This window comes from Siphateles boraxobius, unplaced genomic scaffold (assembly GCF_051911475.1).
Source record: "Siphateles boraxobius isolate OS27281-9 unplaced genomic scaffold, OSU_SipBor_1 167, whole genome shotgun sequence".
NCBI lineage: Eukaryota > Metazoa > Chordata > Actinopteri > Cypriniformes > Leuciscidae > Siphateles > Siphateles boraxobius.
Window position 1 is genome coordinate 140,001 of NW_027508774.1, and position 12,500 is coordinate 152,500.

The 12,500-nt window shown below is 44.6% G+C and overlaps 1 protein-coding gene across 1 annotated transcript in view; it reads left to right on the forward strand.

The window, feature by feature from the left end:
- The first annotated feature begins 9,034 nt into the window (after window positions 1-9,034).
- fam83fb (family with sequence similarity 83 member Fb) overlaps window positions 9,035-12,500 on the forward strand; it is a 15,829-nt gene continuing 12,363 nt past the window's right edge. Inside the window, exon 1 of the mRNA XM_077232180.1 lies at window positions 9,035-11,354. Within this exon, the coding sequence (XP_077088295.1) occupies window positions 10,890-11,354 (465 nt within the window). The 5' untranslated portion in view covers window positions 9,035-10,889. The remainder of the gene's footprint in view (window positions 11,355-12,500) is intronic.

Consider the following 12,500-nt stretch of genomic DNA (forward strand, 5'->3'; position numbering starts at 1 on the left):
TAGTGTCCGCCTGTTAGTGTCCATCCTGTTAGTGTCCACCCTGTTAGTGTCCGCCTGTTAGTGTCCATCCTGTTAGTGTCCGCCTGTTAGTGTCCATCCTGTTAGTGTCCACCCTTTTAGTGTCCACCCTGTTAGAGTCCACCCTGTTAGTGTCCACCTGTTAGTGTCCACCCTGTTAGTGTCCGCCTGTTAGATTCCACCCTATTAGTGTCTGCCCTGTTAGAGTCCACCCTGTTAGTGTCCGCCTGTTAGATTCCACCCTATTAGTGTCCGCCCTGTTAGAGTCCACCCTGTTAGTGTCCACCTGTTAGTGTCCACCCTGTTAGTGTCCGCCCTGTTAGTGTCCACCCAGTTAGTGTCCGCCTGTTAGTGTCCACCCTGTTAGTGTCTGCCTGTTAGATTCCACCCTATTAGTGTCCGCCCTGTTAGTGTCCATCCTGTTAGTGTCCACCCTTTTAGTGTCCACCCTGTTAGTGTCCGCCTGTTAGTGTCCATCCTGTTAGTGTCCGCCTGTTAGTGTCCATCCTGTTAGTGTCCACCCTTTTAGTGTCCACCCTGTTAGAGTCCACCCTGTTAGTGTCCACCTGTTAGTGTCCACCCTGTTAGTGTCCGCCTGTTAGATTCCACCCTATTAGTGTCCGCCCTGTTAGAGTCCACCCTGTTAGTGTCCACCTGTTAGTGTCCACCCTGTTAGTGTCCGCCCTGTTAGTGTCCACCCAGTTAGTGTCCGCCTGTTAGTGTCCACCCTGTTAGTGTCCGCCTGTTAGATTCCACCCTATTAGTGTCCACCCTGTTAGAGTCCACCCTGTTAGTGTCCACCTGTTAGTGTCCACCCTGTTAGTGTCCGCCCTGTTAGTGTCCACCCAGTTAGTGTCCGCCTGTTAGAGTCCACCCTGTTAGTGTCAGCCCTTTTAGTGTCCACCCTGTTAGAGTCCACCCTGTTAGTGTCCACCTGTTAGTGTCCACCCTGTTAGTGTCTGCCTGTTAGATTCCACCCTATTAGTGTCCGCCCTGTTAGTGTCCATCCTGTTAGTGTCCACCCTTTTAGTGTCCACCCTGTTAGAGTCCACCCTGTTAGTGTCCACCTGTTAGTGTCCACCCTGTTAGTGTCTGCCTGTTAGATTCCACCCTATTAGTGTCCGCCCTGTTAGAGTCCACCCTGTTAGTGTCCACCTGTTAGTGTCCACCCTGTTAGTGTCCGCCTTGTTAGTGTCCACCCAGTTAGTGTCCGCCTTTTAGTGTCCACCCTGTTAGTGTCTGCCTGTTAGTGTCCACCCTATTAGTGTCCGCCCTGTTAGAGTCCACCCTGTTAGTGTCCACCTGTTAGTGTCCACCCTGTTAGTGTCCGCCCTGTTAGTGTCCACCCAGTTAGTGTCCGCCTGTTAGTGACCGCCCAGTTAGTGTCCGCCTGTTAGTGTCTGCCTGTTAGTGTCCACCCTATTAGTGTCCGCCCTGTTAGAGTCCACCCTGTTAGTGTCCACCTGTTAGTGCCCACCCTGTTAGTGTCCACCCTGTTAGTGTCCGCCTGTTAGTGTCCGCCCAGTTAGTGTCCGCCTGTTAGTGTCCACCCTGTTAGTGTCCGCCTGTTAGTGTCTGCCTGTTAGAGTCCACCCTATAGTGTCCCCCGTTAGAGTCCCCCTGTTAGTGTCCACCCTATAGTGTCCCCCGTTAGAGTCCCCCTGTTAGTGTCCACCCTGTTAGTGTCTGCCTGTTAGTGTCCGCCCAGTTAGTGTCTGCCTGTTAGAGTCCACCCTGTTAGTGTCCCCCTGTTGGAGTCCCCCTGTTAGTGTCCCCCTGTTAGAGTCCGTCTGTTAGTGTCCGCCTGTTAGTGTCTGCCTGTTAGAGTCCACCCTATTAGTGTCCGCCCTGTTAGAGTCCACCCTGTTAGTGTCCACCTGTTAGTGCCCACCCTGTTAGTGTCCACCCTGTTAGAGTCCACCCTGTTAGTGTCCACCTGTTAGTGCCCACCCTGTTAGTGTCCACCCTGTTAGTGTCCGCCTGTTAGTGTCCGCCCAGTTAGTGTCCACCCTGTTAGTGTCCACCCTGTTAGTGTCCGCCTGTAAGTGTCCGCCTGTTAGTGTCCACCCTATTAGTGTCCGCCCTGTTAGAGTCCACCCTGTTAGTGTCCACCTGTTAGTGCCCACCCTGTTAGTGTCCACCCTGTTAGTGTCCGCCTGTTAGTGTCCGCCCAGTTAGTGTCCGCCTGTTAGTGTCCACCCTGTTAGTGTCCGCCTGTTAGTGTCTGCCTGTTAGAGTCCACCCTATAGTGTCCCCCGTTAGAGTCCCCCTGTTAGAGTCCACCCTATAGTGTCCCCCGTTAGAGTCCCCCTGTTAGAGTCCACCCTGTTAGTGTCTGCCTGTTAGTGTCCGCCCAGTTAGTGTCTGCCTGTTAGAGTCCACCCTGTTAGTGTCCCCCTGTTGGAGTCCCCCTGTTAGTGTCCCCCTGTTAGAGTCCGTCTGTTAGTGTCCGCCTGTTAGTGTCTGCCTGTTAGAGTCCACCCTATTAGTGTCCGCCCTGTTAGAGTCCACCCTGTTAGTGTCCGCCCTGTTAGAGTCCACCCTGTTAGTGTCCACCCTGTTAGAGTCCACCCTGTTAGTTTCCACCCTGTTAGCGTCCATCCTGTTAGTGTCAACCCTGTTAGTGTCCACCTGTTAGTGTCCGCCTGTTAGTGTCAACCCTGTTAGTGTCCGCCTGTTAGTGTCAACCCTGTTAGTGTCCGCCTGTTAGTGTCAACCCTATTAGTGTCCGCCTGTTAGTGTCCACCCTGTTAGAGTCCCCCTGTTAGTGTCCACCCTATTAGAGTCCCCCTGTTAGTGTTCACCAGTTAAAGTGTCTACTCAGTTAAATCTGAAGAGCTATCAGAGTAGACACTGAGAGTGTGCATATAATGATTGTGTTAGTAATCTGTTTAAAGTTGTAGTACTGCATTTATTGTAAAGTTTGTTCGCAATGTTTTACATAGTTTCCCATCTAATCCCAGTTCAAAATAGAGTAAAATTATAAGTGGTTGCGCGATAGGAAATCATCCATCCATCCATTCTTTATACCACCTTGTTGTTATTGTAGTGGCGATCGTACTACAAAAAAAAGCCACTTGAGGGAATTTGAAGTCATCTCCAACGCGTAATGGTGCAAAAAATCAGGTCTGCCATGGCTTGTGGTTAACACTTTATTTTATGCAGAATAAAATTGCTTACAAAACACTGCTGCTTGCATTACTGATGTAAATTGAGCTTGTACGTAAGCAGAAAACAGTAAACCCGATGTTAAGGGCAGGACATGACAAAATCCATCACGAACATACACACATGCACGGTTGAAAAACTGTGTGGCTTCCCCAGATCGTAATTCCCTCCCGCTATTCACCCGTGACCTCCTCATATAGCCTCCGTAATCACTGTGATTCCAGACATGAAAATCACTCACCTTTCTGCGAAATTCGCCGTTTTGAAACCAAAATAGGTGACCTACGTGAATCGTGTAGATTCGATGAGAAAATGTTTAGAGATGGGGGGGGGGGGGGGGCATACTATATGAAGTCATACTATATACGGGGGGGGGGGGGGGGGCATACTATATGAAGTCATACTATATTATGATGTGAGAGAGAAATTTAAGTCATTAAATTCAAGTTCACGAAAACGTTTCCCTCCGCTGCGGCTGTCAGTCATTCTCCATTCAGCATCAAACAGCGCGTCGCGTTCGGTTACAACCTTTACAGTCTATGGTTACAACACAGTCAACGATGAAACTCTCTCCAAGATGATTCAATGTTAATATTATTATACTTGATCTATAGATAAAGCTCTATGGTTTCGCATAAAATGACTATCTTGCTGGACTTTATTGCTGTATCTTAATCATGTTCCTTTCTACCGTGTGTCTGTTAGATCACAACACTGGAGAGCACTAAATTTGTTCTTCACGCGCACAGTAACTGAAATTTAAAACTGTTAAAAGAAAAGGCTCAATAAACTGTTGCATAGATAGATACTGTATAATACACTACGTATCAATATGTCTTTTCTTTGTGCTTTTAACTTTTCAATGCGGACGCGCTGCGCGCTGTGACTCCGTGTTGTTTCAAGCGCATCATTCTGCGCTCCGGATGCGCATAAGCGCTTTGTGCCGCACTGTGTTGGATCCTTTCATAATCATATAATACTTTTGCGCAATGAAAGATTATTAATAGCCTTTTTTGTTCTGTCCTATCTATCATATGTTGCTGCCTCATTAAACAGCTGTGATATACTTTTTAAAAAAAATCTTAATTTTATAGTAGCCTAGACTATATATAAAATAATTGATCTTTCTGATTTTTATCTTGTTTTTCATTAATGTATTTTACAACAATACAAAGAGCAAAGTGTAACGTTTTACCAGATTTAGTGCTACACTTATGGTGTCTTATTTGTTCCCCACTAAATAATGTTTTTTTCACTAAATGTTCAGATTTTATAAAATTATTGTACACTTGTGATTTTTCTAGTCTAAATTGTACCCCTGAGTTATCCACTAATGTAGTTTATAATAGAATTTTTGTCATAGGTTATGATCTTATTTTTTTTATTTGTTTTTTTTTCTTTATAATGAAGTTGTCTGTATTAAGTAGATTGTGTTTCACACCCAAAAGAGTGATTATCAGTTCAACACAGAGTTATAGAAATTCTATTAGATTTTTTTTATTTTTTTATTGCGCTGGTATGCAAAAAATGCATCTAAAAATGGATCAGATTGATGCTTTAAATATGGAATATATAAAATTTTCTTATGGGGGAGCATGCCCCCCAACCCCCCTAGATGGGTAATATCCTTCTCACCTTTTTCACCCCTGAACCGTTTTCATGCCTGTGATTCCCTGCCTATGCCCCCTGGTGTGCAGGTGGAAGAGCGTCACCCCTATTGTGACGAAGGATGACTTCTTCAGGCAGATAAAACTGGCTGGTTGGGAAGCAGCCAATCAGGAGCGGCACTGCGCTCTGCGGCTCGCGGAAGAAGACAGCCTTCATTCAGTTTCGGGAAAGTTTGAAAGAGCGCTGGTGTTTAAAGACTGTGCAGTCTATATTGATATAGATAAGATAATATAGTGTTGTTGTACTTATTCTAGTTCCTGTTAATTGTTGAGAATGCTAATGCTCTGCAAGCCTTACGTGTCTCATTTGAAATAATGTCTGTTGTTCTTGCACAATGTGTGACATTTGTTTATTTTACTCTGCAGTTCATAATTATTATGTTCAGCTGAATTTAGCATGTTGTATATTGTTGCAGTTAATGTGCAGCAAATTAATCTTTGAACAGGGATAAAGTGTACTATTGCATTTCTAAGTTTGTATTTGCTTAGTGATAAGGAATTATTATAACACACACATTTAAATCTTTATTTTAATAAAACACCTAAACGGAACGATCTTGTCAGCATTCTAATTGATGCCCCCTGGTGGCCACAACCCTTTAAAGATCAGTCAAATTATACAGTCCTTTCAAATCACCAAAACATTTGGTCCTTCGAGCCGGATTAGCGTGGTCACCGTGGGATTGTTTAGAGATGTTCTCCGATCAGTATACACGCCCAGTAGATAACCGACCAAGCCGAGAGATTCGGCACCAGCCTGGATAGAAGATTATGACATCCCCCTTCAAGCATTGCAGCCGTCCTCTCGTTCGCCTCATCAAGCGGCTAACCTGTCAGAGCAACAGCGGCCCTACGACAGCGTGGTGAGATTCCCAGAGAGACACGCCAGGATGACGCCTCTCACACCACCATTGCTGCATGAGGACGGAAGTGTCATGAGGGGAGCGGAAGCTGCCTATCCACGCCAGTTTGAGTATACAGAACCCCTCTTTCAGAGTACGCCTGCCTCTGATCGATCGAGACCTGCCCCAGAAACAGCGCCTGAGGTCCTTGAAGCTCTTTATAAGCTGAGGGAAGATAATCAAAGGCTGCAGCAACAGGTAATGGACATGCACAAGCGACTTGACGCCCGCACTTCCCCTCCAGACCTACCAGCACTGCGACAGACAGCCTTTTCTCCTTTCCCTACACCAGCAGGCAGCAGCATAACACTTGAGCAGGATGGAGGTGTGTACCAAACCACGGCAATTCCGCCACCTGTGCAAGCTGGTTGTTACACTCTGCCTCCGGATGATGGCGACTGGCCACCGCCACCACCCCCAGCAGCAGACAACGTTTATTAGCCACCATCACAGGATCTTGTGGCAGACCTCATAACAGCACTGAGAGACATTAAGACGACAGGTCAGCAGGAGTATCCCAGTCACCCTGAGCCCTATCGTCCAGTGCCCGGGGTACAGACACCAGAGTACTGTGTACCCTTATCTAGCACCAAGCAGCATACTGTCCTTACTGCTCTAACAAGCAACACTTCCTAGATAAGTGTGCAAACTTTGCACAGCTCACAGTGAACAGATAACAGCGTGGATCAAGACCAACAAAAGATGCTGGTGATGCGGTCGCACACACCAGGCTTCACAGTGCCGCCTGAAAAATGACATGTCACAAGTGTAAGGGGAGACACCTGCAAGCTTTGCATGAAGTGAATATAAAACCTGCAGCTGAAGATACATCCTGCCTCATCAGTACAACTAATAAAGTCGTGTACATGGACAGGTGGGCTGGATGCAGTCAGGTCCTATTGAATGTTACAGTCGCAATGTGCTGCTGCGTAACGGTGAACACACCTTGGAGACATATGCAATCCTTGACGATGGGTCGGAGCGGACCATTCTCCTCCCTGCAGCAGCGCAGAGCCTTCAGCTTACTGGTGAGCTGGAAAATCCTATCCTCAGAACTGTTCGGCAGGACATCAGGGTTCTGCACGGAACTACAGTGTCGTTCTCCATCTCCCCAGTAGACCATCCGAAGAAGTCCTTCAAGATATACAGAGCATTCACTGCTGATCAACTGGGTCTGGCTGAGCACACTTACTCAATGAAGGCACTTCAGAGGAAGCACAAACATTTAAGAGGCCTCCCTCTCCAGATGTTTAACAGAGTGCAACCCCTGCTGTTAATCGGGTCAGATTATACCCACTTGATCACTCCAGTGGAGCCTGTGCGTTTAGGACCCCACGGGGGACCAGCCGCCATGAAGACAAAGTTGGGCTGGACACTTCAGGGGCCGATCAGGTACAGCAAGCAGCAGGCAACATCACAACAGTGCCTGCACGTTTCCACCCTTTCACCCACTAACGAGCTTCTACAGAGTGTAGAGAGATTGTGGCAGCTGAATGTTCTGCCCTACAGGAGTGAAAAACTTGTCACACGCTCCAGGCAGAATCAGGAAGCAGTCCGCCTGCTGGAGGCGAAGACCACAAGAGTAGAGGTTGATGGAATTCAGCGCTACGCTACTCCCCTCCTCAGGGTAAAGAACATGCCACAGCTTCAGGCAACTAAGGAGGCTGTGTTAGCTAATCTCCGCAGTACAGAGAGGCGCCTGCTGCGAGACCCGCAAAGAGCAGCCGAATACTGTGCAGAGATTAGAAAGCTGGAAAAGGCGGGCTATGCAGTTAAAGTGTCAGAAGAGGCGCTGAGCAAAGCAGCCGAGTCCTGGTTCATCCCACATCACATGGTGAGCCATAAAGGAAAGAACAGGATTGTGTTCAACTTTTCCTTCATGTATAAGGGAAAAAAACTCAATGAACTCCTGTTGCCCGGGCCCACGAAGGGGTAAGCCAGCAGAGCTCTGGTCCGACCAGGGCACCAATTTTAAGGGAGGTGAGAGAGAACTCCAGGAGGCCTTCAGGTCATTACACCCCACACTCCAGGCTCATCTGGCTAAACACCAGATTAAGTTTCAGTTTAACCCCCCAAGTGCCCCACACTTTGGAGGAGTCTGGGAAAGGGAAGTGAGGTCTGTCAAAGCTGCACTGTATGCCACCATCAGACTGTCCCCGAAGAGGTCCTACGGACAGTACTTATTGAAGTGGAGGGGATTTTAAACTCCAAACCACTGGGTTACGTGTCAACAGACTTGGCTGATGCTGACCCAGTGACCCCCAACTTGCTCCTCATGGGGTGGCTCAACCCCTCTTTACCACAGGCAGTGTATGCTGAGTCTGAGCTCCTGAGTCGCCGCCGCTGGAGACATACTCAGGTGCTGGCTGACCAGTTTTGGTCCTACTTTGTTCGACACTACCTCCCAACTCTTCAGACTCGCTCCAAGTGGCACAAGGACCCTGCACAGCTGCAAACTGGAACCACAGTGATGGTGGTAGACCTGCAGGTGCAAAGAGCGCAGTGGCCTTTAGGTCATGTCACTGAGGTTATTCCAGGAACTGATGAAAGAGTCAGGACTACAGTAGTCAAGTTCAAGGACAAAATCTACACGAGGCCTGTCGCTCGCCTTGTAGCTCTGCCTGCCATACCAGACACAGATACGGTCAGTCCTTCTTAGAGTGGCAAATTTAGTGTAACAAATTTGGGGGCGGCTGTGACGAAGGATGACTTCTTCAGGCAGATAAAACTGGCTGGTTGGGAATCAGCGAATCAGGAGCGGCACTGCGCTCTGCGGCTCGCGGAAGAAGACAGCCTTCATTCAGTTTTGGGAAAGTTTGAAAGAGCGCTGGTGTTTAAAGACTGTGCAGTCTATATTGATATAGATAATATAATATAGTGTTGCTGTACTTATTCTAGTTCCTAGAATTGTGTGCGTTCAACTACCAGTAAGTATACTGATGTTTGTTGTTCGTTTTACCTCACAATAATGTTGTGGTACGTTAGTGCTTGTTTTTCGTATAATGGCGGAGCTTCTCACTGCCTGTGTGTTTAATTGTTGAGAACGCTATTGCTCTTCAAGCCTTACGTGTCTCATTTGAAATAATTTCTGTTGTTCTTGCACAATGTGTGACATTGTTTATTTTAAGGAATAATTATGCAGTTCATAATTATTATGTTCAGCTGAATTTAGCATGTTGTATATTGTTGCAGTTAATGTGCAGCAAATTAATCTTTGAAAAGGGATATAGTCTACTATTGCATTTCTAAGTTTGTATTTGCTTAGTGATAAGCATTTATTATAACACACACATTTAAATCTTTATTTTAATAAAACACCTAAACGGAACATCTTGTCAGCATTCTAATTGATGCCCCCTGGTGGCCACAACCCTTTAAAGATCAGTCAAATGATACAGTCCTTTCCAATCACCAAAACACCTATACAACTAACCAATAACAAAAAACATATAACACACATCAAAATTGACTACAACAGTTATTTTATCCACCCTGTTATCAGTTTGTCCATTCTGTTATTATTTTTTCCAACCTGTTAAGCAGTTTTTTTTACAATAATTTCATAAAATCAGCACAAAAAAACAGATTAATTCAGTGACAATGAAGATTTAGTTGAGTATCAATTATGTAAATGCATTTTAAATGACATTTCTGATCTTCCATTTAATTAATTTTGTTTAATAAATGGTTACATTTATTTATTCAAGCTTGACCAGCAATATTTTAACAAATGCTTTACATCAACCTATCAATACACACAATCTTCCTTTTCTCAACCTTTGATGAAGACCCCCAACAAGCAGTTTTGCATTTAAAAGAGGTCTAATATCTGTCCAAACAGACGTCTAGGCTAAAACAAGGCAAAATTTGGGCTGTCAGTGAAAATTTTATAGACGTCTAAATCATCACCCAAGAATAGACAAGTCATCAATTAGATAGCAAAGAAATTAAATGAGTGAAGACATGAAACCAAACACCTTGTAATCACTGTTGACTTTGCTTACATGATGGAATATCATATATCTCGCAAGTTATTTTGGCAAAACAACATGTAACCAAATTCAAGGTTATTTTGGCTAGAAGTGTGTTTCTCATAGCCGGACTATATCGGGTCTACAGTTAATCTAGACGTTGAAATGACGCTATTGCTGGGTTTAGCTGCTCAATTGAACACTCTGCATGTCTCTCACCTCATTTGTATCTGTCCCTAACAGGGTGGACATTTTTTCATCCTCCATTTTATTTATTTTGCTTAATTTACCTGAGCTTGACCAGAATATTTTCCAAATGTTTTACACCAGCCTATCATGACTACACACAATTTTCTTTTAATAACTGTGTTTGAATTTCTACATTTACGATGGCCAAAAGACATGGATACCAGGAATGACCCAAATACAAACACTTAGTCCTGATTTTATCGCTCAACCTTTGATGAAGACCAACCCTCATGTTGGAGCCATTCATGCATTTTTATCTGTCCCTTACAGAGTGGACATTTCTGATCTTCCATTTAATTTATTTTGTTTTATAAATGGTTACATTTATTTACCCGAGCTTGAACAGAATTTTTTTTCAAATGCTTTACATCAACCTATCACGACTACACACAATTTTCTGTACGACTTTATTTTACAGTGTCCTTGTTACATATTTTACATGTACTTACCATAGTAATAACAGTAAATTCTGCATAATTACATGCAATTAACCCTCAACTAAATCCTAATTGTACCCTAACCCTATAGTAAGTACATGTAGTTCATTAATATTACTAAGTAGTTAAATATATAATTACTCGGTAACAATGACACCTTAAAATAATGTGTAACCCAATTTTCTTTTAAAAACTAAGTTTGATTTTCTACATTTACGATGGCCAAAAGGCACCGGATACCAGGAATGACCCAAAATACAAACACTAGTCCTGATTTTATCGCTCAACCCTTGATGAAGGCCAACCCTCGTGTTGGAGTCATTCATGGTCAAACAAAGTTCCCCTGCTAGCGCCGAATTTCCCTCGTGAACTCCACCCACCCGCAGAGCTACACCTGCCCGCGAGCTCGAGCTCAGGTGAGACACTCCAGCGCCGCATTCCGAGCGCGTGAAGGCGAGCAGGAGGTCGCGTCGCGTCATGGCGGAGTCGCAGCTCGTGTGTCTGGAGGACGGGCTCATCCCCACTGCGGTGCCCGAATCCCGGCCGCAGTTCTACTACAGCGAGCAGCAACGCGTCGCCCTCGAGACGCTCCTCGTGCACGGAGACGGCGCGTTCAAGAGCCTCCTGAAGGACGAGAAGAGCCAAGACTTTCTGTCGGCGCGGGAGCTCAAAGCCATCACGAACACCTTCGTCAAATATCAGCGCGAGGACACCGATGGAGGGGCGTCGGAGAACCGAGCGAAACGCGACTCGAGCGACTCGATGCGCTCCACATACTGGCCTCAGATGTCGGACACCGAGGTTCCTCCACTGGACCTCGGCTGGCCCTCATCAGGGCTCTTTAAAGGGGTCACCAGAGTGTGTGTGTACACACACCCGCCCAAAGAGAACAGCCCGCACATCAAGGAGGTGGTCCGCAAACTAATACAAGAATCATCCAAGGTCAGTGCTCATTATATTAAAGAAGTATGCCTATTTTGAAATATCATGTCATGTGACTCTAAACCAAAGTAAATCACTTTTAGCGAACAGGGAACGTTCTGTCAAAGTTGTAAACAAACGTTCTAATAGTAACAATAATAGAACGTTCGTTCAACGTTTACTGGTCTTTAATAATGTTCTGAAAACGTCCGCACTAAAACATCATTCATGGAACGTTTTTCTAAAACATTTGATTTGGAAGTCTAATGTTTTTTGTTTAAATTTCTCTGTAAAAAGTGTTCAGTTCACTTTTTTTTTTTTTTTGTAAAACAGTTGCCTTTAATATTATTAAGTAAATAAACTCAATTCTTAATTAAAAAAATAGGTTATGTGAACTTGACAAATCCACATTACTTGTTTTTTCCCCATTAAGCATTAAGTTTGTTTACTTAATAATTTTAAGGCAACAGGTTTCCTCAATGTTTTAAGTTAAATCACTTACTTACAGAGTTAAAACTTTTTTATATGCTAAAAAGCAATCAAAAGTAATGTCCCCATAATACTTGCAAAATGATAAAATAGCCTAGAGTAAACTACCATGGTAAATAAGGGGATTCCTCATCATCAGATTCACTTTCTCTTTTCACTCATTAGCCTGTAGATTACAAAGCCTTAACTCTGTAAATGTCAGTATAAGTTGCACCTCGTGTTCACGTTTAAATGAACTGGTTTATTAATAATTAATATTTAGGGCCCAGATCATAAATATCCTGAAGGTATAGCAATAATTCCTGAGGATTCCTTCTGGATATTTTAAGGTCTTGTTCAGACTTGATTTCTTCTTTGAGTTTCAGAGGAATGATCACTGACTCACTGAGCAGGAAATTATGCGTCTGATCTGCTTTCTGCCTTATAAAAATCTATACACACCTTAAATAACGAACTAATATGTCATGAATATAATGTGACACTGGCAAAATCTTCCGTGGTGTTATGTGGAATAGATTTGCTTGTGTTCATGATGTTCCTGAAGGATCATCAGACGAGTCACACACCAGATTCCAGAGTTTCAGCAGCGAGAGATCTTTCTGCTCTTATCAGTCTGAAGGCATAATAAATAACCCATAAAGAGAGAAAGATGCCCTTTTGTCCTCCTTGTTGCATGTA